Source organism: Selaginella moellendorffii, unplaced genomic scaffold, assembly GCF_000143415.4.
Source record: "Selaginella moellendorffii unplaced genomic scaffold, v1.0 SELMOscaffold_28, whole genome shotgun sequence".
NCBI lineage: Eukaryota > Viridiplantae > Streptophyta > Lycopodiopsida > Selaginellales > Selaginellaceae > Selaginella > Selaginella moellendorffii.
Genome location: NW_003314289.1, coordinates 1,941,503 through 1,968,525, shown reverse-complemented (window position 1 = coordinate 1,968,525; position 27,023 = coordinate 1,941,503). Strand labels below are relative to the sequence as shown.

Here is a 27,023-nt window from a genome sequence, read left to right as displayed (position 1 = left end):
CAAGAAAGGGCGGTGGCCACCCTCCAAAGTGAAGAAGAACAAGAATGTGTAACACCCAAGCGAGCTTTCTTACAAGCTTTTGAGGCTCCCCCATTGGTTCAAGCTCAAGCATTGCTCGGTACCGCTTTCAATACGGAGAAGATATCTATACGTGTTTAGTTGGCCGTCGTGCATGCATGGGGATCTCCGGCTTGGATGGAGCACGTCTTTGACTTGGTTGACGAGACCAGATTCTTGATCGCATCGGCAACTTCTTGAGGGACATCCTCCTGAGATATGCGAACTTGTTAGTAACAACGAGAGGACGCAAGAAAAAATGGTGACAGACACACCTGAGGCCATCGGCTGCCGGTGTGACACCGAAACAAAGATCCCGGCGCCAGCATCTGTGAAGCCCGCTCTCCTTCCGTTTTCCACTGCTCGGACCAGCCGCAAGCCCACAAGAGCTGCATTGCGATATCGGCACCACGCCAAGGTGTGACGCTCGAGTTGGCCATCCTCGCCATCTCCAGCAGCGCGGCTCTGCCATTCCCGCGCCGGAGCAAGAACGCGTGAGCCCGGGCGACGTCCACTGGCAGCGTCGGCATGCAGCACCGCCTCACGAGCCACGCGTAGGCGAGCGTGGAGCGGAGCAACGCAGATCCCACTCCCGGGCTGCCCAGCAACAAGACGGGCAGCGCCGGCCTCGCCGGAGACGAATCCAGAATGGTGACGCTGCGCACTCTCATGCTCGAGGCAGCCGTAGCAACGGAGTAAGCTCTCGCCACCTCTGAGGCCGTGTCATGGGCAACCAGATGGAGATCCAGATCTTGGATCGGGAGGAGAGAGCGGAGGAGCTGGGCGAGAGCCTGTGCCTGCTCTTGAGTGTCTCCTCCCACGGGCCACTTGACAATCTCAACCTTCTCGGCGGGCATATCGCGAGTGGCGGCAGCTGGAAGAGCACCCGTCTCGAACATCTGCTCCAACCTCCACAGGAATCCCTTGTCCGCGATCTCCTTCACCACCGCCCGAGCGGCGGCCGCCAGCCACTCCAATCCCCCGAGCTCGCGCTTCCATTCCTCGAGCGTGAACTTGTCCGACAGCCCGGACCCTGGAAGATCGAGGGCGACGACGCGAAACCCCGCCGCCGCCAGCAATGGCTGCACTTTCCTGTAGATGAAAGAGCTGCTGCCCATCCCGTGGAGCAACACCACCACCGGTGCTCCATCGCCCAGCTCTTGAGCTTGATCCGGGTCCGACGTGGTCGCGAATACTCTCACCGTCCTCCACCCGACCTCCACCTTGACAAACTTGCCACCCAGGAAATGCTGGCGCACCACAGCCGGCATTGCAAGCGGCCCTTCTTCGTCATCCTTGACAAGCGCACTCACCATCACGGCCAGAATCGCGACTACCATTCCAATCACTAGCACCAGTTTCTTCTTCACTGGTGGTGTTTGCTGGAGCGGTGGTGGTGGCTGCTGCGGTGGTGGCGGTGGCGGAGTAGCAGGGTCGCCTCCATCACTCATCTCGCTTTGGAGTGTGTGCAGGCTTTCTAAAAACCAATGCAACTGAACTCTACCTAGGGTTCCAGTGTGGTGGGGGTTTTGAGCCGGGGCTATGAGGGGAAGCGGGATCTTTCAGCGAGCTCTGCAGTATGTTGTAAATGAGCTGATTGTAGAGCGTCTGTCGAACAGGTAGCGCAGAGGAAATGGATAGACGAGCATCACTTATTCTTCGCCTTTTCTTCTATTTGGCAGTGTTAAGTTCCAGCGTTTTGCAGTTCGATCGTCGAAAGCTATTGAGGACCTCGCCAACAAAGGTATTTGTGTTTGTTTTCCTTGAAACAAGAAAAAGAAGAAGAGATTTCTATGCTATTGACAGGAGTCCAAAAAAAAGAGGAGCTGGCTGAGCAGCTACGAAACATCAAGGATGAGGTTTCTTTTGTTCTTCATTCAGTTTCAATTCCAAAGACATGGGTACATTCCTTTTTGCTTGCAGGTAGGTAGAAGCTTTAAGGACAAATGAGAGTTTAGGGCTCTCTTTTTCCTTTGGTATGAGCTGGGTTATGGACGAGCGTTCTACGTCCTCTCGTCATCGCAAGTCCCACAGGTACAGCCATGGTGATGGGCGGCACCATCCTTACTCTCACCACCATTCCAGCAGCAGTGGCGGCGGTAGCAGGAGGCGGCATCGAAGCCCAAGCCCCAGCAAACCCTTGGCGACTTCTCTTCTTCAACTGGAGGAACAACTCACTAGTGCTCAAGCTCAAGCTCCTGCTACTACTTCGCAAGAGCGTGCTGCTTCAGTAAGTTGTAGTGATGGAGAAGTAGCAGCGGCGGTAACGCTAGAAGTAGCAGATCTGGAGGAGGAAGTGGTGAATGAGGAGGCTGAGATGAGCGAGGTGAAAGTGGTGGACGTGGCGGAGACGAGCGAGGCCGGTTTAGCGAAGCCGGATGATGACGGCGATCTGGAGCAGGGCGTGCCGCACACCCCCGAGGTCCAGGACGTCAAGTGCTCCTCGCCCTGCGGCAAGTGCCGGATTGTGGACGAGTTTGAGAAGCTGGGGCGGCTCGGGGAGGGCGCCTACGGTGTGGTGTACAAGGCTCGCGACAAGCGCACCGAGGAGATTGTGGCGCTCAAGAAGATCAAGATGCACAACCAGGAGACGGAGGGATTCCCGGTCACATCGCTGCGCGAGATCAACCTGCTCATATCGCTGCGCCACCCGGCCATCGTGGACGTGCGCGAGGTGGTGATCGGCAAGGACATGGACAGCGTCTTCATGGTGATGGAGTACATCGAGCGGAACCTCAAGGACGTGATGGCCGCGCTGCCGCAGCCGTGGGAGCACGCGGTGGTGAAGCATATGATGCAGCAGCTGCTGGACGCGGTGGCCTACCTCCACGCAAACTGGGTGCTCCACCGCGACCTCAAGCCGTCCAACATCCTAGTCTCGGGTGGCGAGCTCAAGATCTGCGACTTCGGCATGGCCCGCCGCTACGACAGCCCCATCAAGGCCTACACGCACAAGGTGGTGACAATGTGGTACCGCGCGCCCGAGCTGCTGGCCAGCACCCAGGAGGAGCAGTACCACTACACCGCGGCGGTGGACGTGTGGTCGCTCGGCTGCATCATGGCGGAGCTCATCCTCAACGAGACGCTCTTCCAGGGCACCTCGGAGATCGACCAGCTGCGCCGGATCAAGAAGATGGTGTGGACGGCGCAGCTGGAGAAGCCGGGCTTCATCTTCCCGGCACACAAGCTCAGCGCTCTCCGGGACCGGATACTCTACCCGGCTGCGCAGGCGGGGAGGCCCATGCTATCGGAGAAGGGGCTAGATCTCCTGGCCCAGCTTCTGGCCTACGACCCGGACAAGAGGATAAGCGCGAACGCGGCACTGGCGCATCCTTGGTTCCAGGAGCCACCGCTGCCTACGCCACCGCCACCATTACCAGCACTACCACTGGCAGCAACAATGCCGTTACAATGAAACGGTTTGGATTTACAAGGGTTTGTGGCTCTCGCGATTGTCATGCGTCGCCGGGGAGCGCGGCTCAACCTCAAGCCCGAGTTCCTCACCGCGTTTCACGGGGACCTCATCGACATTCTCTTGGAGGGGCTTGAGAGGCCGAGCCGGAGGGCCGAGGTACTCACCAAGTCCAGAGGTGTGCAGACTGCGCCACCTTTCGATCTTGCCAAGGCCAAAACCAAGGCTGGGAGTAGCACCGCCGCCACCACCACCACTACCGCCGCTGCCACGGCCAGGAAAGAGTTGCTGGCGAAGAGAGACAGGATCTTGCAATGTACGGGTGTCCAGCTTGACGCCGAGCTTGCCTTGCAAGGCTTGAAGAAGCCCAAGACCGTTCTTGAGGTTCCTCGGCTAGCTTTAACGTCCAAACCAAAGCCAAACATTCCAGCAACACCACCACTAGCAGTAACACCACCAGCAGCAGCAACAACTAGAACAGCACGAGATCGGCCAGGCAACCACAAGCATATGACACTCGAGATGGATTTCGAGTCTGCGAGCGCGACACTAAGCGGGAGGCTGGTGTACAAGAACAAGCTCCCCGATGGGATGGGAGCGCAGGGATCAAGCGCTAGTGAGGACGATGCAAAGGCGCTATCCATGGAACTGGCCAGCTCTCTAGAGAGGGTCCTGACCAAGCTCACCAAAGTGGAGGGATCGTGTTGTCAGACAAAGGTGTCCATCTACATGGGTGACAAGAATCCACACGACGCCGGCAAGACTATGCCCAGGAGATCATCACTGCCCGCGGCCAGGCAAAAGCAGCATGACGGGATCAAACGCAGTGCCAGGCCGCAAAGATCCGCGCCACAGCTGGGCTTTCGAAAGACAATGCTGGTGGGAAGTTGACAAACAGATTCTTCTCTCCTCCATACTCTTTCTTTTGTTTTTCTAGCACACTGTCCACAAAAGAAGCAGTCAAATAGAAGGGAGTTCATTGATCCTTTCAGAACACCCGAGCCTCGTTCTTGAGCTTGTCCAGGAGTTCATCCACGGAGGCGACCATGACACCGGCCTTTCGCTTGGGTGGCTCAGTCACCTCTAGCACTTCCAAGTCAGAGCCAATGACAACGTTGAGCTCCTCCGGCGTCACTCTCTGGATGCTCTTCTTCTTAGCCTTCATGATGTTGGGCAGGGTCGCATAGCGCGGGGTGTTCAATCTCAAGTCGGCCCTGCCACGAACGAATCAGTCGTCAAGCACACTCAAACACGAAGGGAAAACGCGACTACGTTACGACTGCTGGGAGTTGCAACTGGATCGTCTCGATTCCTCCGTCCACTTCCCTCTCCACGCAAACACTCTCCTTGTCATCACTTACTGAAACCTTTGCAAATCGATCATGGTAACTGTGAGAGAAAAAGAGAAATTCCACAAAACACTGGATACCTTGGATGCGAATGTGGCTTGTGGCCATCCCAAGAGCCCGGCTACCATCTGTCCAGTTTGATTACAATCGTCATCTATCGCCTTCAAAGAAGAACAAAGTTATAGTTCCAATCAAGGGTGCAAAGAAAAGAAAAACGAAGAACCTGCTTTCCCAGGAGGAGAAGACGAGGCTGCTCGGACGACACCAGCGCTTGGAGCAGCTTGGCGACTGCCAAAGGAAATAAGGAGGAGGAATCCTGGGTGATGACATGAAGGCCTCGATCAGCACCCATTGCCAAGCCAGTACGTATAGTCTCCACGCACTGCTCGCCTCCCATGCTCACCACCACCACCTCCGACGCTCTGCCTGCTTCCTTGATCCGCAGTGCCTCCTCCACAGCAATCTCACAAAACGGATTCATCGACATCTTTGTGTTCGAGGTCTCCACTCCACTCTGCGCTGCAAAATCATCCATCAGTCGACACTTCCGGCAGCAAATCCAGCGTACCTTGTCCGCCTTGATTCGAACCTTGACAGCATAATCCACGACCCGCTTCACTGCCACCATCACCTTCATCTTGGAAGAAGCCGAAAGAAAGAATGCCCTATGCCCTTAATAAACTTGAGATAAATTCACGAGGAACAGACCTTCCTGGACTCCTCGTTTGTCGTTTTAAGTTAGCTACTTACAGTGCTTGGACTTGTTGGAAGCAAGTCGATATAAAAATCTCATCTTCTTCTACTCCGCTGGTTATAATAGCTATTCGGCCTTCTTGGAGAAGCGGTTCTCTCTCTCGAGCTTGCTCGGTTGGTTGACGATGGTGCCGGAGGTGGCCTCAACGCATCACCGTTCCTTGTTCGCTTCGTTAGCCTGGCCAAGCCTCAAGCACTTAGAAGTCAAGAATTTGCTGCCCATGGAAGGAAGCATTACCTTGCCGGTGGTGGACTATACCGCTTTTTGTGTGTGTTTGTGTGTGTACTCCTTTTTGGAGCCGCCACTGCTCTTAAAGCCTGCGCTGCAGCCTGTAGAGGAGCTTAAGCCCGAGAAAATGCATTGAAGTTTGTTTCTACCTCGTGTCTCGCGGACTCCCAATCAGGCCCGCTGCCTTTCCCCAAAACTTCCCCGGCAACTTCCACCTAGAAACACAACCTTGTTTCATCAATCCAGCTTTTTGTCAAAACCGCTCACTCACCTCGCAGATGTAAATCCCCTTGGAAAAATCTCGCTCCAGGTATTCAACCTTGGATCCTTCGATTTTGCACTACTCAAACAAAAGAAAAAAGTATAAAGCTAAAAGAGAGAAAACAACGAACTTGGTCATGAAATCCAAAGATTTTTGTCCTACCATGTCTCTCAGTGCGGCAACCGCGTTGAAGCTTGGAGCCTTCTTCTCATGGTTTCCTTTCGGCGTGGAATGCGAAGTGTCGGCATTGCCTACGTCCTCATCCTGCCGTAATAAGTCGCTTGACTCTGCCACATCCAAAGGATACCAGCTCAAAACCGCACTGGCAAAAATCAAACTTACTTGTCAAGTACTTAAAAGCATCCTCAGCTGCCCGAGTCTTGGCTTCCTTGTTTGTTTTTCCCTCACCACCACCAATCCTAATTCCATCGCAAAACACCTACAGGAAGAACCAGAGTGCTTGACACTTCGAGACTTGAGAAACCAGCAGACAACAACAACTTACCTCAGCAGAGAATTGTAGTGCTTGAGCTGGCCGAATAGAACACCGGAATTCAACCTGAGACAGCCAGTTTAAAACAAGTTGAAGGCAAGAAACGAAAACACATACTTGCGTTTTAGATTTGTCACCAAAGTCCCTGAGCGCTACAAGGAGATCTGAAAGATCTAATGCTTTGGCGATAATAGTTAGCCTCTCTAAATCTGAAAATCCATGCGTCAGCTATAACCAGGAAGAACGGTGCAAAAACAACCTTTTAAGACTGCTGGGTCATTGCCATTTGCATGCTCCTGCAACAAATATAGTATTGTTCGTATCCGTCTCAACCATAAGAAAAAGAGAATGACATACCTGTTGCCGACATTTTTCACTAGTTTTTGCTTCACATGATTTGTTTGATGGTGAATCCGGCTGCGCTTGTTCCTCGTCCTCCGCTTCCAGCCAGCCACCGGCTGCTGGCGCTAACTCTCCATTTTGGTGTGCGTGGCCATTTTGCAGATCCTACAAATCAAACAAACACGCAGCAACAATTACAACTTCAAGCGTTGTTTCACACAAAGATTTACCTTGCGTGACAAGGCCATCCCGACCTCTGGTCCCGTGATACCATCGGGGAAATATTTCGGTACAAAGTTGTTGTTCTCTGGGATCACGTTTTCAATCTGCATGGAGTGCTAGTGTTTAAACTCGAAACCGGAGGGAAAATGTAAGTGTCGCTCACCTCGATAGTGAAGTAATTCGCAGCGGAAGGAGGGTCTGGCAGCGTCAACCCGTTTGTATCAAAATTAACTTGAGAAAGCTTTTGCGGGAGGACTTCGTCAAAGTACCTATGTTTCAATTTGGATTAGCCACAACAGCCTTCTTCGCAAAACGCCACTTACTTGAAGAAACCAGCCCGGACATTCGATGCGACATTCCGTGCGATCCACAAAACTGGAAGCGGGGCACTAGCCTGCATGGCACAGAGAGAGAGAAAAAATAAAGGACATGTAAACATAGATCGATCGAAAAAAAATCCGTGATCCAACCTCCGCTTGTGGTGCATAGTAAGGAGAAAATGCAGGAACAGTATGAACATGAGGCTGATCCTTGTCCTCCCAAACTTCGGGACGATCATCAATCACCATGGCCATCCTGGGATGGCAATGCAGCTGCTCAAACATGCTTGACAAAGATTTCTTCGAGCCTATACAAGAAAAGAAGTGGTCAAGAAACTTGTAAGAAGGACAAGACAAACAAAGAACTCTGATTCACCTGCTTTGACACAAACCAGTCTTCGCTGGAGCTCTGTGGATTCAATGAGACGCGCCCCTGGATCGAGTAATCTCCACATTTCCATTGCGTAGTCTCGTTCCGACATGGTACAAATGTAGACTTGAAAGCGCTTGCGATCTTTTGCCACCAAGTGGTTTCGCAGCTCTTCCCATGCCGGCCTCATCCTCACCAAAACGCTCGTATCTCTCACCTGGATCAAGCCAACGAACAAAAGAAAGTGAGAACGAGTTTCCGGATGGTTTCTAGCTTACGGCAGGGTTGACGCGGGTGAGAATGATGTTGCGCTCCGGAATTCGAATCACTGGTCTCATCACCTCCTCCTCAAGCTGCGCCGTGATGATCCTCCCGTTGTCCACGATCACGCAGTCGCTATCCACGAACTGCTTGAGCAGCGCACGGTCGTCCGAGTAGCGCTTGAGCTCGGCGGTGAGGCATGCGAGCTTCTGCGCGTCCATGCCTTTGTTGGGCAGCGGGATGCGCTGCTTGTCGATCTGGGCCTTGAGCGCGTCCATCCGGTCCTCGAAGGAGCGCATCGTGTTGGCCAGTATGAGCGTCTCGTCCAGATCCAGAACCATGGCCAGGCACCTTGTGCTGAGCATGGCGAGGCAGGACGCGTAGAGGCCCCGCGGGAGCACGAACGCCCAGAAGAAGCAACCATCCTCCTCTTGCTCCCCATTGCTGCTCGTCTCGCTCTTCACGGCCACCAGGAGCAATTCCACGTTTCCATCCATGGGTACCACAGCCGCCTGCGCCACACGAGAGCGATAGAGAGAATTAGCACCACCATCTCGCGAGCTGGGAAGCAAAAGGGAAAGGAGAAAATGCCACGAATCTTCTCCAAGATTCGAGGGAAGAGTGAATTGACGCGCTCCCTTTGTGATTGCCGCTGGGAGGGATGGATTGAGATCAAGCATTGTGTCAACGAAAGGATGGAGGATTGGAGGATGGAAGTTTCAAACAAAACAAAGCGACCAAAGAAGAGAGAGAGAGGGAGATTGGCGCGCAAAGTCTTTGCGTTTGATCTTTTACTACCTTTGCTTCCTCGATGCAAGTCTTGTAGAGATGGCGCAGTGGGCTCGACAATCGAGCTCCATCTCCGTCCAATTGCCGTGGCGATGTCGATGGTGGTGGTGGTGGCGAGGAGGAAGAAGTCTCGTGCCGATCATCCAGCTTCAACCACACCGGATCCATGGACACCGTATGGATCACCACCAGAGGATGGCATCGCTCGCTGGGCGGCGAGAGAGCGGCGACGCGAATGCCCGATCCCAGCGCCGATCGAGCAACCTCCACACTCCCGCTCGTCGTCGCGGCCGTCATGGTCGTCGCCGCGCTGACCAGCGTTGACGTCGTCGCCGTCGCCGTCGCTGTCGTCATCGCTTGCGGCTGCGACTGCGACTCCGCCAGGAGTGGTGGCGATGACGATGACGACGAATGCGGCGGCGGCCTGGGGCGGAGGAGGAGCGGCGGAGGAAGTGGCGACTCTGCTCGCACCCTCACTTCGCCGATGTGATCTTGACCCATGTACACCGCTGCCACAAACCCTAAGCCTCCATCGCCTCCGCCCGCCGCTGGAAACCCTTGCGATGATTCCTCCATCGATCGCTCGTAGCTCGGTTGGCTCGCTGCGCCGGCCGCGAGATTGGAGGATCTTCGTCGTCGTCCTCGTCCTCTTCGTCAAGATTGTTGGCTGGATCGAGGATGTTCAAGTCTCCAGGAGGCCGCATTCTCTTTGTTGGCCATCGCCATCGCCATCGCCATAGCCGCCCGGGGCGCCATGGCTTCCTCCTCTTCCCTGGCACAGCAAACACCCAAAATGATATTTTAGGGCTCCTCCACACGGGGGTTATAAACCCCCGTTAGCGTGTGTATGACATGGCGGGCGGGAGAATGTAGCTTGGAAGCTTTATAAATTTCTGTCCACTCTTCCCACATCCATGGCTCTCGCCGCTCCTCCAGCGCCGCCACCACCGCTACCGCCGCAACTGGATGAATTGGACTCGGCGGCGCTGGGGAATCTCCTCCGCCAGTGCGCCGCCGACAGGGCCCTCGCCGCCGGGAAGCTCCTCCACGCCCACATCCTCAAGAACACGATCCGCTTCCATCGCCAGCCCTACCTCTACAATCTCCTCGTCCAGATGTACGCCAAATGCGGCTGCCTGGAGGATGCGGTGGCGGTCTTCGATCTCATCCAGCCCAAGAACAATCACTCGTGGAACATCCTCATGGCGGCATTTGCCCTCAACGGGCATCCCCGAGAGGCCCTCGACATCTTCCACCGCGTGGGAGCTGCCATGGACGGCGACGCGGGCAAGATCGCCATCGTCAACGCCCTGGGCGCGCTCCACTCGCGATCGCCGGAGGAATTGGAGGCCGGGCGAGAGATCCACGGGCGGATCGTGGCCAAGGAGCTCCAGGGCGATGGCGTGGTGGCAACGGCGCTGCTCAGCATGTATGGGCGCTGCGGCGAAGGAATCGACGATGCGTGGAGCGTGTTCGATGCGATCCAGCGCCACCCGGATCAGGACCACCGATCGGTAGTGCCGTGGAACGCAATGCTGGCGGCGCTGGCGCAGCGGGGCTATGGGGGCGACGTGGTGGCACTCTTCCGGAGAATGGACGTGGAGGGCGTGGAACCCAACGCGATCACGCTGGCGACGCTGGCGGAGGCGGTGAGCGATGTGGCGCTGGCGGCGCAGCTCCAAGCCCGGATGACCGCCACCGGCCTCGACGCTTCCTTCGATCCAGCGGTGGGCAATGCGCTCATCGCCATGTATGGACGCTGCGGCGCGCCGGATCAAGCCAGGGAGGTGTTCGATCAAATGCCACTGCGATCACGCAGCGTCATCACCTGGACGGCTGTCATCTCCGCCTACGCCGCCCGCCAGGATCGCCGCCACGCCGCCGCCGCGCTCCGCCTCCTCTGGCAGATGGATCACGAGGGGCTCATCCGCCCAAACGAGACCACCATGGCCAGAATCGCCGCCGCGGGCTGCGTGCTCGGAGATCCCACCCAGGCGGCGCTAATCCACGCCCGGATCGAGGCCATGCTCGGGGAGCGGCTGGGCGGCGGCGCTAGCAGCGGCGCCGCCGGCGGCGATCACCTTATCCTCGCCACCACCATCGTCAACATGTTTAGCCGCTGCGGCAGGCTGGAGGATGCGCGGGGAGCGTTCGAGCGGATCCAGCACAAGGACTCCATAGCCTGGAACTCGATGATCGCGGCGGAGCACAGCCACGGCTGCCACGCCCGGGCGGTGGCGCTGCTCCGGAGGATGGATCTCGAGGGTGTCAAGCCGAGCGAGGGCACATTCGCGAGCATCGTGGCGGCGATCGCCAGCACGGGATCGGCTGATCAGCTGGGCTTCGCGCGCTCGTTCCACGCCCGGATCGTGGATGCAAGCTTCCAGGTTGGCACCAGCCCGGTAGGCAACGCGCTCATCCACATGTATGGCAAGTGTGGATCGGCGGAGGACGCCCAGGCGGTGTTCGATGCGATGGAGATCCGGAGTGTGAATTGCTGGACAGCGCTCATCGAGGCGTACGCGCAGCTGGGGCGAGGATCGCAAGCGCTGCAGTGGTTCCAGGCGATGCGCCGCGAGGGCATTTGCCCTGACCCCATCGCATTCGTGGGCATCTTGTTCGCTTGCAGCCACTCGGGCCTCCTCCGCGACGCTCGCTACTACTTCCTCTCCATGATCGAGGACCACGGCATGCAGCCCATCGCCGAGCACTACGAATGCATGGTCGATCTGCTGGGACGGACAGGGCAGCTCCAGCGCGCGCAAGAACTCATCGAAATCATGCCCTTCTATCCAAAGCCGCTCGCCTGGATGTCGCTCCTTGGGGCCAGCAGCGTCCAATCCAGCGACGAGCACGCCGGCGATGCGGCTGAGCACGTCCTGGGAATGGAGCCGCGGAATTCATCATCCTACATCGCGCTCTCCACCGCCATTTCCTCTTCTTCTTCGTCGCCCGCTCAAGAACCCTAAAGCTCTGTTTTTAGGGCTTGCGCGACTGGGGCATGCATTGCGCGTGTGGCATTCCTCCGCTAGGAAATGCTACATGGATTTCGTGGCGCGGCCACTTCCGGAAGCTGAATTCGTCAGCTAGCCCGCGCTGGCGTGGAGATAGGCGCCGCATTTTGGTGGCAGTGGCGGCGGCGAAGAATTGGAAGAGCTCTTCGAATGGAGAGAGCTTGTATCACATCCTGGGCGTGGCACCGGGGGCGGATGAGAAGGAAATCAAGCGCGCCTATCGTCGTCTCGCTCTCAAGCTCCATCCAGACGTTAACAAAGAGGTAAGCTCCAGTGGAATTTTTTCTTCTCAGTTTGTTTCATTGTTTGGCTCCAGCCCGATGCACAGGAGAAGTTTATGCGGATCAAGCAAGCGTATCAAACGCTGGTTGATCCGTCCAAGCGCGCAAAGTACCAAGCCAGCAAGCGATCGAGCGAGAGACGTTCCAGGTCCAGTTCGAGAGCAGTGGAAGAAGAGGATTTCTATGGCTTAGGTGTGTGACATGTTTCTCTCGTTCCTCTTCTTTCTTGATATGTCTGGCTGCTCCAGGTGATTTTTTCAGAGACTTGAGTGTCTCGTTTGGTACTAGACATTTTCGGATTGATAAGCAACTACTAAAGTTGTGAACTTTTCGTGCTGCAGACGATTTTTTCCGGGATTTGCAAGCTGAGTTCCAGCAGAAAAGGGATTCTACTTCCAAGGATTCGCAACCAAAGAGCCTCTGGGAAGAGCTTGCTGTAAGTAGCCCCCGTCGCCGAATGAAAAGATGACGCGCTCTTTTTTTTTTTTTTTAATGTTTTATAGGAGCTTGGAGAAGAGTTTCTCGAGTTTCTCGAGAAGGAGCTTAACGTGGACACTCCTCCTCAAGAGCAGCAGCAGCAGCAGCGCGAAACGAACGGCAGCGCTTCAAAGGAGGGCGAAGCGAAGAGCCAAAGCTCTCCAGAGTCACAGATGGACGATATCGAGGAGCTACTAACGAAACTCAAGAAGGAGCTGGGTCTCCAATGATGGCTCCATTCGTTATCACGAACATCAAGAGGTATGCTGCTATTTTACAGCGTTGGACAGCTTACTTCGTTGTAAATCATCAGTGTAGAAATGGTGTGTATCATAGCATTCAAACCAAGTTATTGAATGAGAGGCTATAAATAATGAAATTAAGTTTTGTACACGACTATGTACAAAGATTTGCTCTCCCAGTGCTCTCACAGCATCTCATCATAGGAAATGCTCGATCTCCTCGGGGCCCTGGGCTTGATTTCCTCGAGCATCTTGTCAAAGATAGGAAGGAGGAACTGTACAGAAGTGCGCGGGGGGACGGGCTTGGATGGCACCAGGAGCTCCAAGTTGGCATTGTGGTCGACAAGAGGCGACAATGGAGTAGTCTCCCTGTCGTCTCCTTCGAGATACCTGACCACCTGACGAAACAAACGGGATAAGCTACAGTGTCACAGCCAAGGAAGAACAAACCTGGGTCATCTTGGGCCTTTTGCTCGGGTCCTTTTGGATGCAAAGGCTGGCTGCCGTCACCATGTTGATAAGCTCGTACTCGTCGACCGAGGACTCGTCGATTCTCTCGTCTAAAAGTTCATGGGCGGCGCGTGCTGCCAGAAAAGGTGTTGCCTGACAATCCGTGAACGTTATCAGGCAAAGTCTAAGTAAAAGAGAGGAAAAAGAGAAACTCACCCAGTCTGGTAGATGCTGCTGCCCCGGTTGCTGGTAGCTATCAAACGCAGGACGGCCGGTTATGATCTCTAGAAGTACCAATCCAAAGGAGTAAACATCTGCCTTTTCGGTAATCTGTCCTGTCTCGGCATACTCGGGAGCTACGTACCTTGGAAAAGAGAAAATCAGCTCGTGAAGACACATGAAAACGGATGATACTTCATACCCGATCGTGCCAATGACGCGAGTTTGTTCCGCTGTGTCTCCACGTGCCTGCCATCTTGCAAGGCCAAAGTCTCCCACCTTCGAGTTTCACAAAACGAGTTTAGTCTGGGGCAGAATACCGAGGATTCGAGGCCTACCAGTGCAGTGAAATCGTGCGTCACAAGAATGTTGTTTGGTCTCACGTCACGATGAACAATGCATCCGATGCGGCATTCTTCGTGGAGGTAACGCAACCCTCTGGCTGCTCCCAAGGCGATATTCTGTCTTGAGGGCCAGTCAAGTGGCTTCGGATTCTCTAGAACAAAACGAATCATCAGTACCGTGAATCCGAGACAAAGTGGCGAAGACTTACTTCTGGAGAGATGTTTATTCAGCGAGCCATTGCAGACGAACTCGTAAACGAGGATTCTCCGGCCACCTTCGGTGCAGTAACCAATCAGAGTTACCAGATTTCGATGTTGAGCACTACTAAGAACTTCAACTTCGGCCTTGAATTCCCTGTCCCCCTGCCTGCTCGCGAGCTTGTGTTGCTTTACAGCAACCAGCTGCCCATCTGAGAGGACGCCTTTGTAGACAAATCCAAAGCCGCCTTCGGCCACCAAGTTCTCCTTGGAGAACTTATTCGTCGCCTCTTCGATCTTACTGAACGAAAACACGATTGGTTGCGTTCCAAAACGTGGTGACTTGTTGTTGCACAGATGACAAAGCGGGGCTGCCCCTTGATTTCCTGACGCTCCTTTGGCCTCATGGTTCTCGACCACACTGAAGCAACGATCCAGATCACTAACCACGTCCTTTAAAAATGCTTCCTCGTTGCCGCCGGCTTCTTGGTGCAACTTGCTTCCTAGCAACATTGATGATTCCTCGACATAACTATCGAAAAGCTTGGTTTCGAGCTCGTTGGGCCCGCCTAAGAGCTCCAGCATCTCCGATCGGCGGTCTGGCTGTACAGAAATAGGAACCATGCCGCAGCTTGGCCGATCCGAGACTGCCTCTATGCTACCTTGCGGTGAGTTCTTATCGGGACTGAGCTTCAGAAAGCATCGAAATGATCTTGATCCAAGAGCTGCAGACTCTTCTGCAATGAAACCGGAGTCTGTTGTTGACACCTGGCCGTTGGCTGTGTAATCAACTGTAAGAAACATGATCGAAAGTATAGCAAGCAGGAGCTTACATTTCACGAGTTCACTTGCGAATGTAGTACTGTCAGTGGCTTCACCACTAACAGCTGGTGCGTTTGCAGAAGCAGCGCTGCGCTGATTTGCATTGTTGTTTTCCGGCGAAGAATCCACTTTGCGCTTGTGGTCGGTGCAGGAGTCCATGCTAGTCAGACCGAGTGGAACCTCTAGCTCAAAGAGATCACTGGAGTCCACATCGCATTTATCGGGAGTGACGAGTTTCACGACGCGTCCTTTCCCGTGCTTATCCATGACTGCCAAGTTACACTCCAGCAGCTCATTGATATATGTAACTTCCTTCTTCATAAACCTGCAATGCGTTGAGCTCAGTTAGCATGCACGAGGATTGAAATCAACACATCGTCTCGACCTGTCCATAACAATCCATGTCGGAGCAAAAACCTTTGCATCCCGGAGTAATACATTTCTCGCTTGAAACCCTCGAATAATGGCGAAGCTCAGAGCAACCTGTTTGACAAGAATAAAAAAGATTTATTACTGTCTATAGAAAAGCTAGGCAAGCTTGCCTGGGAATTTTCTTTGAGCTTAGCAAAGTTGTCCTCGTTCGCAGCAGATATAACATCTGGATCGAGATCAGCTCGGGACTTGTGTCCCACTGCCGAGAAAGCAAGCATGAAATTTAGAATGATTTCTAGCATGAAAAGAAAAAACTCACGTCTCATTGCTTGCGAAGTTTTGGCCGGCTGGAGAAGAACACCAAGCAGCCTGATCACATCGTCGGGCCGAGCAAACGAATTGAGCGTCCAAGTGAGAGCTTGCGAAGAAATGAGTTGATCCTTGGAAGCATCCACGACCACCAAAATCCTCCTTGGCGACGCATACATTGCTGCGTGATCGGCGAGCAGGAACAAAACTCGCTACGCTAACGAAGAGCTTCTCTCTTTCAGGCAGTGATAGAGATCAAAGACATGATTGAGAAGAAGCAAGCGATTGAGAGAACTAAAGCTCACGAGATGCTTCATTCTCCCCGGCGCAGCAGCATGGCAAGGAAAACGGAAATGAAAATGGATGCACTCGCAATCGCGATCCACAGAAACCCTGGCCTCGGCGGAGGAGCTCCCCATTTCTAGGCGCAAGGGGCCAAAGCAAAGAGCGGACCTCGCAATATCCCTCCGTCTAGACGGCGACGGAATATGCCCGCCCTTCGGGAGGGGAATAATTTCGATTGGACAGGGTTAGGGTTTGTCGTTGGATCGATGATGAATGGCGTCGTCTTCGTCTCGCTGCTCTCCTCCATCATCTCGCACTTCTTCCGGGTGAGTTAGATTGCAACAAGGAATGGGATGCGGGCGTGCAGGCTTGGAGTAGTGGATCCCTCCAATTCCGTGGCCAGGCTGCTGCTGGAGCCCTTCGACAAGGCTGTAGCTGCCGCCATTCTATCCGATAATCTCTCCTCTTGCCTCCTCCTGCCGCTCCTCGCCGATCCCGGGAGCTCAAATCCCTCCTCCCCGATCTCCTCCAGGCCATCCTACAAGCGGCTCAAGGCGCCCGGCTGCTCCGACGCTTGCTTCCTCCGAGCTCAGGTACGCGGCAGCCATGCCGGATCTCCCACAATCGATGGCGTCGCGCTTCAATTCGGCCAATTCTCCTCGCCCGCGCCTTGCCGCCATCACAGCTTCTTCCTAGTGGCGTCGCCATCGCCTGGCACGACTGGATCGTGCACGGATCTCCGGGCGTGGTGCTGCGACACGATTGACACGACGAGACAGGTGCCGCTGGAGGCAGGGGGTTTTGGGGGTTCTTCGTCGCCGCGAATGGCTGCCCGGCTCGATATCCCCCATATGGGAGTGAAGATGGTCGCGTCTGTCAACTTCATCGCCCTCCACTCCCCCGTGGCTGGCAAGGTCTGGCTGTTTGCTGCCAAGCTCCAGGATCCCAAAGCTGGCGACTCTAGTGGCTCGCTTCTCCTCCTCAGCTGTGCGCTACTCGACTGCAGTGCTGCTCCGGTCTACTCGATCCATCTCTCCATGCAGCACTTGCTTATCGGCGAGATTGGAAGGGTTCGCGTCTTCCCTCTCCGGCCACTCGTCAAGGGCCGGAGTTTGAGTGCGAGGCAAAAGTTAGCGATCGATTCTACTGTTGCTGCTCTTCCGCCTCCGTGCGGCGATGACAACAAGCAGGCGGCTACTCGAGTTCACGCTCCTTTGAATGGCTTGTACGAAAAGTACCTCTTCAACTCAGTGGTGGTGAAGAAGAACGGTTTCCGAGACCTGAGCCAGGATGACTCGTCGAGCTTGGATGATGAATTTGTGCCGGAAGTTGGGAAGTGCGGTGATAAGGATTGTGATCACCGAGCAGCAAAGTCATCACCTAGTAAGTCACGGAGATTGTGCAAGCTTAATCCTGAGACGATCCTGTGTTTGCAGATCACCAGAAAAACGGTGTTATGTCACTCAAACACTGCGAAGAGGCGGCTGTGCAGGCGATCAGAGAAGCACAGCAGTCGATCAGTGTAGCACTGACCGGTATGGAACAGGTGGTGGCAATCCATCCTCTGTCGGCGACTGCTTTTCTGGCTCTTGATTCGTCGGGAAAGCTTCAGCTGATGAGCTTTAAGAGGTCCATTTTTGCGAAAGGCAGGGCGAGATCATCCAAGAGCGCTGTCGTGCGCGTGGACACCAGGTCTGTTGAGGTTCCATTTCGCGTGTCCTCTCTTGCGGTCGTTCCGTGTGCTACGGACACAGGAGGTAAAATGACTCTTTTGGTTCGTATACCTCACTTTTCTCTCGTTTTACTCAGGGGTCAGGACACTGTGGCTATCAGATGGAAAGAACTCCGTCTACGTTCTCGCAGTTCCGGAAGACATGCATTCTGTTGACGGCGCCATTGCTCCCCGAGGTTGTATGCGAGGTGTCTGTATCACCGCTGGGTGTGTCTTAAGTTTGAGAGATTGCAGTGATGCAGGTGCTGTTTGTGGGTGCTGGAACCGAATCTCTCGTTGCGCTATCACCGGAGACTGTGTTGGCTTTATCTGAGGGTAAGCTCTCTTTTTATTTCTTGTCGCTAAGAGAGCTACTTCGTTTTCTCCCACAGGAGCGCTAGTCGCATATGTGAAAGCAGCAAGTTAAAGTCGATGCTGAGGATTTTTTTTATGATAACCAGGTATGCCGGCCACTTTCGATTCCATGCTAAATCATGTGTAACTCTTCATTTTTACAGTTCAATACACTACTGTGGGTTCGCCGGATAGATTCTGTTTGATTTGGATGGCAGAGTAGTGTGGCTTTCCAAGCATCAACTCTTACTATCCTTGCGTAAGTTCCTCTCGCTCGCGTGATTTCTTTTTCCTTCTGCTGATGCAGAACTTTTCGCAGTTGCTGGTGCAAACAAGCTTCGCAGAGGGCCAGAACGATCGATGGGGGTGAGGCGGAGTCCAGTAGCAATTACCCAACGTTGCCTTTGGTCCTGGCCATGGAATTAAGCAGGGTTTTAAGGACTGATAAGGTGAGAATTTCAAGCCTTTCATTTGTTTATTTATTTGTTTGTGCTGGATGGAGCAGAGGTGCGGGAATTAGCATTCTGGGGAACGAGGATGATAACGACAACGAAGAGGAAAGAATGCGTTAGTGATAGAGAGCACGGAAATCTCTCCAAATTCCTTCTTTGAGCGCAAGAAGGTTTCTTCTTTTCTAGCTTGGTATTCCTCGCAATATTTATAAAAATCATATCAACAAGATAACTATGCGTGGACTTTTTTGCAACTGAACCTTGGTTCACGGCCATTGAAAGAATGAGACGACTTGAGAAATAAAAACCATGCATTGCCCACACACTGATGCAGGTGCAAGTATGTCCATTATCCACACACTGCTCATGCCTCAACAACACCAAAACATTACCCCGAAACTATCGTTTCATTCTCCCCAAGCGAGGGAGAGTCCAGGAGTGATGATTAACACGGGAGCAACACACGGATTAGGCTCAATTTCCCTTTATTCTTCAAGAGCAGTACATTCCAGCTTCTGTATTAGAGGCATGGATAACAAGCTTGGAGCTCACCGAGTTCGTTGGAGACGCAGTTGTTAAGCTTGATCTCCTTAATCAAGTTGTACTCCTTATACAAGCAGGTAAGCTCATCATTACATTCAATCCAAGAGCTGCTCATAAAGGTTAATAATGGCGTGCTAGTAGAGTGTGGGGAAGATTGGCCCTCACAGACCGTTGCCGTGAGGGTGACTGGTCCATATTGTTTAGGCTGATTAATGGTAAACCCCTTGCATGTTTGTATAAAATCTGCACAGCCCTGCTCAGCAAACAAGGAAAACTATGATCATCAATGTCAGAAATTGAAAATCACCGTCACTGTGGTGGTGAAAATGTGGAGTAGCAAGAATGGAATAACTTTGTTCATCACTCTCCAGACTATGAGCTGCAATTTCATAGCATGGAAATTTATTACCACCACCGTCCAAAGTCAGATTGCCTTGTTAGTGGAAACTTGAAACACTTGGCAGCGGCTGGTCGAAAGTTATTGGAAATTCCTTATTTTTAAAATAGGAGAATATGCCGGCGCGATGACAAAAATGGCGTGAAAAAAGTAATTCCTTTCACAGCATGCGAGTCTTGCTCGGCGATTCCATCGTCGCGAGCAGCAGCGCTTTCAGTGGCCTTCAATGGCGCGACTGGCACCAGCTGGTGCTGGCGGGGCGAGAGTGTTCGCTGGGGCGCAGCCGCGTAAGTGAAGGAATCGATCAGCTTCATCCCGGCGTTATAGAACTGGAGAGCGTCGCATCTTCTTAGACGCTGCGCTTCAGCCACGCAGCCACACTTCGACAGGAGAGTGGAAGAATTTTCCGCTCATCTTTTTAGGACGCCCCAGTTAGGAATCGATTCTTGAGGTAAGATGCTGCTTCAAGTATGTGCCCTTTGGGAATGGGCATCGGGAACATTGAGCATGGTGAGGCGCTAGGAATCTGGGCGCTGGATACTGGGCATTGCTTCCTTTGGCCCATAAATTTCTTGCGTAACGCATACAAAGCTGCTTGTAACTTTTTTGGCTCAGATTTAAACTTTTGCGAACTTCTATTATGCCTTGCCAACCGGCCAGCATTTTGGTAATTTCTACTGTCTCATGGATCAAACAGATATTTGAAGGGCAACGCACTCCAGACACTCTCCTTTTGCAACATTTCAAACGGATTGCATGGATCCAATGCTGAATTGTCCACAACCAGGAAATTGAGCAAGGGATGTACGCTCCTGACCTTGGCAATAATCTCATTCTCCCAATCTCAAGCCATGAGTTCCAGGTGCGGGTACTCTCCGACGAAATAAAAACCACCCCAAAACTATTGTTTCATTCTCCCCAATGCAGTTCGCGAGCACGAATTAATCTCTTCATAAGCTATAGAAAATCTTCAATAGCTGTAAACCATACATTCCAGCTTGTGTAACTCTTGCCTAGAGGCATGGAGGACAAGCTTGGGTCTCACCAAATTGGTTGGAGACACAATCGTTAAGACCAATCTTGGATCTCCAAGCTTCTATATTAAAGTATTAGAACATGAAATCGAACTATTGCCTCCAAAGCTTAATGCCGTGCTGGTAGGTAGCGTGTAGATAAGATTGGCCAAAACAGAACACTGCTCTGGTCCATTTTCTTCCCTCTGGTTAATGGAAATGATTTCCCAAAATTTTCACAGCCCTACTCAGCGAACATAGAAACCTATTTGAATGTGAGAAATCTAAAATTACCATCACTGTGGTGGTGCAACCACTTTGTTCATCACCCTCCAGATTGAGTAGCATAATATTTAATACAACCACTGATTGTGTCTCCAAAGTGAAGCTTATAATCTGGCAGTTTCTGGTGGATTCTGAGGTATTCATGCATTTATCTGTGATCTCGACACAGATAAATTGGATTTAGCGGAGGTCCATAAATTTGGATTTGAGTGGAAGAGAAGTAGTTAGATAACAATAATCATATTTGGAAAACTTCATCAACCCAGATATTTAAAGCAAGGTAAATCCAAACAGAAATGTTGCAGAAGGAGAGTAAATCAAGTGATACTCTATTAGATAAGAAAGAATTGTATGGGTATATATGTCATTTGGCTTACTTTAACACTAGGTCCTAGAGGATGTTTGCTAACATCTCCCCCATAATTAATGTGCATTGCTCTTGCCTCAACCTGTTCTTACACATAATAGAACTTCATAAGGATATACTTGTTGTGACTGTAGAAGACTAGATTCTGTATTATTGTTGTACTACTTTGGTTGTCAGAGATAATTGGGCCTTGTTGGAGATGCCCAAGGTCCTTCACCAAGTGCTTAAGCCATATCTCCTTGGAGCCTGTCATCAAGGCAATGTACTCAACTTTGGTTGACAAGGACACTTTGCCTTTTGTTTGTTCAACTGATTGCACTTCACAAAGTTGTAAGTTCATGGATCAATAACCTTTATTTATTGCTCAACTTACATTTGTATAGCATGTAAATTCTATATCAATTGTCAAATAGCATAAACTATGATTCATTGTCCCTTTGAGGCTGTGTGCTTCATGGCCTTTTAATGGCTAATGCACAATTTTGTGTTGAATTGGTCCAACACAATTTTCACATTAAAAATATCTAGCCTTGTCACAATACACTAAGCAACTAATGAAACTTCAATAAGTCCTCCACACTCCCTAAGGGCAAAGCACCAATGACCATGGGTATCCTCACATAGTGTCAGTATGCCATGCCAAAACATTGTAAGAGAGCTTTATATATTATCCTTGATGGATCTTTATAGTGGCATATTTAGGATCCCATTCAATTCCTTAGCTTCATGCTTAGGAGTTTGGCTTTGTCCCTTTATTCTGTGGGCCAAAGCTCTTAAACTCGGGTTTTACTCCTCTATCTTTAGACATATGGCATGTGGCACATGGCATATAAAGGGTTTAAGTTTCACTTCATGGTTATTCTATAATAAATCACCATAGAATAAAGAGTGAAAACCACATGCACTACACCTGAACCCTAGTTTCAACCTTAAATCAATTTGGAAGCATTACTAAAAAGTTTCTTTAAAACTGATTTCTAAACTTCACTATCTCTACTATACTTTTGGAACCTCGTCCCCCACCCCCCACCCTGTCGGATGATCATTTTGGGCTTTCACCCCATGACTTATATTAGTATTTAGATTAGACACCGTTTGACACTATTTTGCTTACAAGAGTTAGATACAAGAAGCTAGTGTTTGTGAAGGATATTGAGTGCATACTAGACCCTCATTTTATAATGTAATATGCTTAAAGTATGCCTCTAAATTTAGTTGCTCTATTTTTTTGGAACCATCACTTCAAGCCCATTATCATAACTGTAAATTTATGCATCTAAAATATTTCTAAAAATCATTTCTCATGGTGGTGAGAGGGATAAGGTGCTAATCTGTAGCACATTTTATTTCTCTCTTCTTAAACTAACTTGAAAAGTGGCAATTGCTTGATGAGAGAGCCTTTAGTGGTTATTTTATCCCCATTTATCCCCCAAAGTTCCAAGGATCCACAATAACAGTATATCCAAATTTCATCCCATAATCACATGCACTACATAATAGCAAACGTGAACCAAGTAAAATTAACAATTGGAAGAAGAAACAACTAAAATAGAGTGAAGGTGTTCTAGTGGATTTAGAGGCAACAACTAGTGGAAGGAAAAAGAGGGAGGTGTCATAATCACAACTTCAAGGACTCCACAATATAATTCATCTAAAACACTTATGTGATATCCTAATATGCTTTACCAATTGCAATGCAAATATGATCTTGGCAATATAGTGCCACACAGTTGTGAGACACAAATCTCTAAGCCCCAAAGTGGAGTCGAAAGGGTGCCACGTGGTAGTGGCCAAAACGAAAGCCAAACAAGTATAACACATATGGACTAAAAGCTCCAACTCAAAAGGTTGAGAGCAGGAGTGGAACTCCCAATGAAGTGCTCAAAGAACGAACACAAAACAAGCAATAAAAAGAAACATAAAAAGGACCAACACATGACACATGGAAGGAGTTTGAAATGGACCCAAGATGGAGTCTGAAATGGAGTCCAAGATGGACTCGAAATGCACTCAAAATAGAGTCCGAAATGGATCCGAAATGGACCCAAGATGGAGTTTGAGATAGAGTCTGAAATAGACTTGAGATGGAGTCTGAGATGGACCCAAGATGGATCCGAGATGGAATCTGAGATAGAATCCGAGATAAAGTTTAAAATAGACCCGAGATAGAGTTCGAGATGGAGTCCGAGTGTTAGCAACCAAAGAGAACGACTTGAGAAACAATCCATGGGGTTCAAATATAGAGGGAAAGGGCTCATGAACAAGAGTGCACCTTTTTTTCCAATTGGTTAAGGGTCTTAAGATATTTGGGGTTAAGTGTCCTTGGGTTTAAATAGTACTGGGATGGGTGACCTCCTGAGAAGTCCAAACTCAGGAGCTTACACCGAGATGAACCCAAGATAGAGTCTAAGATCGAGTTCAAGATGGAATCGAGACCGAAACCGAGAGATAAGACTCTAGGAGGTGGAACACGGATCATAACTTGCACAGGAACAAAAGTAGATAAGCAGCCACACATAATGTCTAGCCCCCATCAAGAATCTCCATGTTCCTTCCCAGGGCCACACAGGGGCATAAACACCCCAGGGGATGTCTATCAAGCAATCTCCATGTTCCTTCCCAGGGCCACACAGGGGCATAAACACCCCAGGGGATGTCTATCAAGCAATTGCAGAAACCCAACTGCCACCCCTCATCGCCACCATCACCACAACTGCCAGAGACAAAACCCCCTTGATAGCCACATAGGCCTCATCACGACTGGAAGGAGTAGAACCCATCGCCAAATAGTATCAACCGTAGCTTAGATTAAATCAGGTGTTAATTGGATCACACCTTCCATCGTGTTCTAGAGAGCAGTTCCACAGCATGAAGTTTCCCAAGGTGCGAGCTGGCTTCTGGAACCTAATTGGAGCTGCTGCAATGGACACAAAAATACTGGTACAATGCAGCAAGTGGCAAGCTCTTTGGTGTGCACTGCCCTATTTCAAATGTGAACCAGAAGCTCATCTATCCATCCGGATCTGACATCAGCACAGGAAGCAGTGCATTGTAAACTTCCTTCTGTTGTGGTATGAATGCAACACTGCCCATGAAGGAAAAGAGCGCTTTCTGTTGAGGAATGAGAAACCAAACACAGCTTGGTCACAAAGTCCTGGGGTGAGTAAACTTATTGTCACTTTCGAAGCAGCCCATCCGTCCCCTTGAGGCCCCTCTACAATGTACGCTTGCTTGAAAATCCTAAGCCACCTCCAGGGAACTGGTTTGGACTTGGACACCGCCTCCCATTGAGTACAAGTAGCTGGAGGAGTATGCATGGCTTGAACTGCTCCTTATATCTAGAGATTTCATGTGAGTTAGACTGGCAAGAATCCTATCAATCACCTGCTGTGCCATATGTATGTAAACCCAATCTTGAGAAAGAAGATGTACATAACATGGAAGCCTTGGTAGCCCCTTATGGTTCTTGACAGAGTTCTGGAGCGAGGGAAGATTTATATGGAGCCAACACGAGCTGCCGAAGTGGTTGAGTGCCCTCACCAGTTCCTCACGTTCATGGTCTTTACCTTGAACCAGCTCGAGTTGTGGCATTGGTGTTTTTGCCATGTGAGCACACAATGCATTGCCCAACTCACAAAGGATAGACTTGTGGAAGGCCTCGATTCCCAGTTTGACACCACTGCAAAACTCTCTTTTTGTGATGGTTGCTAACTCGGGAAACAACACAAGCTTCCATTTCCAAAGCGAGGAGCTAGTTGAGGCTCTGAAGTCGTCAAACTTGTCCATAGTGACATTTGGGGCCCTTCTCCCCATGTTTCTTATGGCGGTTCTCAATTCTTCATGAGTTTTATTGATAATTTCAGCAGGAAAACTTTTGTTGTCTGTCCGGAATCCAAATCACAAGCTCTAGAAAAACTCAAGATTTTTAAATGTCTTGCAGAAACTCAAACAGGCAAAACGCTGAAACGTTTTCGATTGGATGGAGGTGGTACATACACCTCTCACAAGTTTTCCCAGTTCCTACAAAAACATGGAATCCAGAGAGAACAAACAACACCCTACTCCTCACAGCAGAATGGTGTTGCAGAGCGGAAAAATCATAATTTGCTCAATGCTGCCAACAGCATGCTACAAGCGAATCAAGTCCCGATTAAATTCTGGGCTGAAGTCGTGATGACAGCATGCTATGTCCAGAACCGCCTTCCCATGAAAGCTGTTCCAAAAAAGACTCTTGAAGAAGCCTGGATAGGACGAGAACCAGGAGTGTATTTGGATGTGAAGTTTAAGTTCATATTCCCTCTAAAACTAGGAAAAAGCTCACTCCAACAAGTGAACAAGGCATTTTCCTAGGCTACAGCTGTGAACACAAGTCTACAATCCTGTCACCAAGAAGTTGATCATCTCATGCAATGTGCACTTCAACATAATCCAGTGGGAGAAAATCCTACTCCTCCTTTGGCGGTGCTGCCCTGTGACGAAGCCGCAGCCTGTTCTGGCACTGCGAGCCGTCCCTCCTACTCCGCTCGGCCCTCCAGTCGTGCCCGATCCAGTGGGAGGCCAAATTTCAAGTCACTTTCTCAAGACCAAGGTGCCCTAATTTAAAATTTCCCCTTGAACGACCTGCTTTGGTGCAGACTGCAGCCGCTCCTCTTGAGCCTCCTCTTTGCTGGTCTTCTTGCTTGACCAAGGGCAAGCCACCGCAATGGCTAATTGAGACTTTGCTCACAGCTGTGCAAGATACTCAAGGCAAGTCTTGTCGAGAGAGTTGAAATTCCAGAAGTTCCACACAGCTATACCGACGCTCTCAAGTCTCTTGACAGGGAAACATGGCAAGCCGCTTTTGATGAGGAATACCATTCCTTTGTCAAAAACAAAACCTTCACTTTAATGAGACAAGCACCTCCTAGACACAAGCTGGTTAAATCGATGTGGATTCTAAGCATCAAACTTAACCCAGAGAACACTGTCTTGTGCTACAAAGCCCGGCTAGTCGCAAAAGGCTACTCTCAAGTGGCTGGCCTTGACTACACTGAAATGTTTGCTCCTGTTGTCAAGCTGACAACAATTTGCACACTGTGAAGCGGAGTACATTGCAGCCAATTCTGCATGCAAGGAAGCCATCTGGCTTCGCTGCCTCCTCAATGACATGGGCTACTCCTTTCCAGGCCCAGCACCAATCTATTGTAATAATCAGGGCTGCAGAGCCTTGAGCAAACATTGCAAGATTAATTCCCAGATGAAACACATGGACACAACACATCATTTTTTGTTCGAAGATGGGGTAATCGAGCTCAATTACTGCCCCACACAAGACATGCCCACAGATGCGCTAACAAAGCCATTGTCCACGCTGAAGTTCTCGGGTGTCTGCCCAAGTCAGGTGGACAGCCACGTGGCTGACACGTCACGTACGTCTGGCTCATGCTTTCCTTTGTTGTTTCGATCTCAATCTGAACCGACCACAACAGACGTGTCTGCAAAGCCAAAGCCGCTGGCTGAAAATTCTTCTTTGGCCTGCTCCGTGGTCGACAGCCCTGAGAGATCCACTGACTGCAAAGATTCCAGCATCGGCAGCACCTCTAGGAGAGGATCCACGATTGGTAGCTCTAACTGGCTCTCCATCACCACAAGCGGGGGGAAAGGTCAAGGACATTACAAAGCGAATGATCTCAAGCAACTCAACATGACTCTGGAGCAATACCAGCATCGAATGTCCACGATATAATCTTTCGTTTATTTGTCCCCACAAATTCTTTGATCGAGATGGCCAAGCCTGATCAAGCTGAGAAAAAATTTCTTTCGCAAGTACACTTGCCATTGGCTTCTAAGCATCCGTAACTTAGGTTTCATGACAGTGCGCTCTAATGTTCTGTGGTGTTCACTGCTGTAAAGGATTTCTCTTAGGACATTCCATAACAGCGAACAGGGGAAACAAGTGCAGAGGGCCTCACTCCCATGGACAGGCTGGCTGTTCTGTACAAACAGCCTTCAAGCAGAATGTAAGGAGCAAAAGAAAACAGAATCCCTAT

General features: G+C 51.0%; 8 protein-coding genes across 15 annotated transcripts; 4 read left to right on the top strand and 4 right to left on the bottom strand.

Annotated features, from left to right (window-relative positions):
* Positions 1-29: 29 nt before the first annotated feature.
* On the bottom strand, positions 30-1,531 carry LOC9645503 (protein AUXIN RESPONSE 4). The gene is made up of 2 exons (XM_002975598.2): positions 333-1,531; positions 30-269 (listed from the first exon to the last, which is right to left on the bottom strand). The coding sequence occupies exons 1-2, from the start codon at positions 1,506-1,508 to the stop codon at positions 156-158; spliced, it is 1,290 nt and encodes a 429-aa protein (XP_002975644.1). The 5' UTR covers positions 1,509-1,531; the 3' UTR covers positions 30-155.
* A 52-nt stretch (positions 1,532-1,583) lies between these two features.
* On the top strand, positions 1,584-4,460 carry LOC9630600 (cyclin-dependent kinase 11). Of its 3 annotated transcripts, none has more exons than XM_002975782.2 (5): positions 1,584-1,676; positions 1,740-1,801; positions 1,864-1,916; positions 1,981-2,091; positions 2,146-4,460. In XM_002975782.2, the coding sequence occupies exons 4-5, from the start codon at positions 2,036-2,038 to the stop codon at positions 3,470-3,472; spliced, it is 1,383 nt and encodes a 460-aa protein (XP_002975828.2). In that variant the 5' UTR covers positions 1,584-1,676; positions 1,740-1,801; positions 1,864-1,916; positions 1,981-2,035; the 3' UTR covers positions 3,473-4,460. The 3 variants fall into 3 exon arrangements, with proteins under 3 accessions (XP_002975828.2, XP_024536164.1, XP_024536163.1); XM_024680396.1 differs by having other exon boundaries at positions 2,143-4,460; XM_024680395.1 differs by having other exon boundaries at positions 1,981-4,460.
* LOC9645502 (electron transfer flavoprotein subunit beta, mitochondrial) lies at positions 4,423-5,483 on the bottom strand. Of its 2 annotated transcripts, none has more exons than XM_002975597.2 (5): positions 5,387-5,483; positions 5,042-5,332; positions 4,899-4,979; positions 4,742-4,836; positions 4,423-4,683 (listed from the first exon to the last, which is right to left on the bottom strand). In XM_002975597.2, exons 1-5 carry the CDS (start codon positions 5,453-5,455, stop codon positions 4,458-4,460), a joined length of 762 nt encoding a protein of 253 aa, XP_002975643.1. In that variant the 5' UTR covers positions 5,456-5,483; the 3' UTR covers positions 4,423-4,457. The 2 variants fall into 2 exon arrangements, with proteins under 2 accessions (XP_002975643.1, XP_024536166.1); XM_024680398.1 differs by having other exon boundaries at positions 5,042-5,337; positions 5,387-5,463.
* Positions 5,484-5,497: 14 nt separating this feature from the next.
* LOC112348239 (RNA polymerase II C-terminal domain phosphatase-like 2) lies at positions 5,498-9,628 on the bottom strand. The gene is made up of 17 exons (XM_024680392.1): positions 8,869-9,628; positions 8,088-8,582; positions 7,816-8,026; positions 7,590-7,747; positions 7,443-7,513; positions 7,283-7,388; positions 7,128-7,223; positions 6,913-7,062; positions 6,815-6,851; positions 6,673-6,764; positions 6,568-6,621; positions 6,405-6,501; positions 6,225-6,349; positions 6,072-6,140; positions 5,950-6,015; positions 5,810-5,901; positions 5,498-5,749 (listed from the first exon to the last, which is right to left on the bottom strand). Exons 1-17 carry the CDS (start codon positions 9,433-9,435, stop codon positions 5,608-5,610), a joined length of 2,628 nt encoding a protein of 875 aa, XP_024536160.1. The 5' UTR covers positions 9,436-9,628; the 3' UTR covers positions 5,498-5,607.
* A 346-nt stretch (positions 9,629-9,974) lies between these two features.
* LOC112348288 (pentatricopeptide repeat-containing protein At3g46790, chloroplastic-like) lies at positions 9,975-11,842 on the top strand. Its single transcript, XM_024680521.1, has 2 exons — positions 9,975-11,735; positions 11,831-11,842. The coding sequence occupies exons 1-2, from the start codon at positions 9,975-9,977 to the stop codon at positions 11,840-11,842; spliced, it is 1,773 nt and encodes a 590-aa protein (XP_024536289.1).
* LOC9630599 (chaperone protein DnaJ) lies at positions 11,805-13,022 on the top strand. Its single transcript, XM_002975780.2, has 4 exons — positions 11,805-12,136; positions 12,190-12,346; positions 12,496-12,590; positions 12,658-13,022. The coding sequence occupies exons 1-4, from the start codon at positions 11,861-11,863 to the stop codon at positions 12,859-12,861; spliced, it is 732 nt and encodes a 243-aa protein (XP_002975826.2). The 5' UTR covers positions 11,805-11,860; the 3' UTR covers positions 12,862-13,022.
* Positions 12,965-16,032, bottom strand: LOC9645500 (inactive protein kinase SELMODRAFT_444075-like). Of its 2 annotated transcripts, XM_024680394.1 has the most exons (10): positions 15,598-16,032; positions 15,449-15,537; positions 15,292-15,389; positions 14,918-15,231; positions 14,096-14,863; positions 13,881-14,038; positions 13,745-13,821; positions 13,540-13,687; positions 13,324-13,476; positions 12,965-13,271 (listed from the first exon to the last, which is right to left on the bottom strand). In XM_024680394.1, exons 1-10 carry the CDS (start codon positions 15,764-15,766, stop codon positions 13,059-13,061), a joined length of 2,187 nt encoding a protein of 728 aa, XP_024536162.1. In that variant the 5' UTR covers positions 15,767-16,032; the 3' UTR covers positions 12,965-13,058. The 2 variants fall into 2 exon arrangements, with proteins under 2 accessions (XP_024536162.1, XP_024536161.1); XM_024680393.1 differs by having other exon boundaries at positions 13,540-13,821.
* Positions 16,033-16,128: 96 nt separating this feature from the next.
* Positions 16,129-18,632, top strand: LOC9645499. Of its 4 annotated transcripts, none has more exons than XM_024680678.1 (8): positions 16,129-17,243; positions 17,309-17,629; positions 17,682-17,792; positions 17,839-17,919; positions 17,976-18,044; positions 18,102-18,196; positions 18,257-18,386; positions 18,443-18,632. In XM_024680678.1, the coding sequence occupies exons 1-5, from the start codon at positions 16,226-16,228 to the stop codon at positions 18,008-18,010; spliced, it is 1,566 nt and encodes a 521-aa protein (XP_024536446.1). In that variant the 5' UTR covers positions 16,129-16,225; the 3' UTR covers positions 18,011-18,044; positions 18,102-18,196; positions 18,257-18,386; positions 18,443-18,632. The 4 variants fall into 4 exon arrangements, with proteins under 4 accessions (XP_024536446.1, XP_024536447.1, XP_024536445.1 ...); XM_024680679.1 differs by having other exon boundaries at positions 16,129-17,255; positions 17,682-17,780; positions 17,847-17,919; XM_024680677.1 differs by having other exon boundaries at positions 16,129-17,255; positions 17,682-17,780.
* The last annotated feature ends 8,391 nt before the right edge of the window (positions 18,633-27,023 follow it).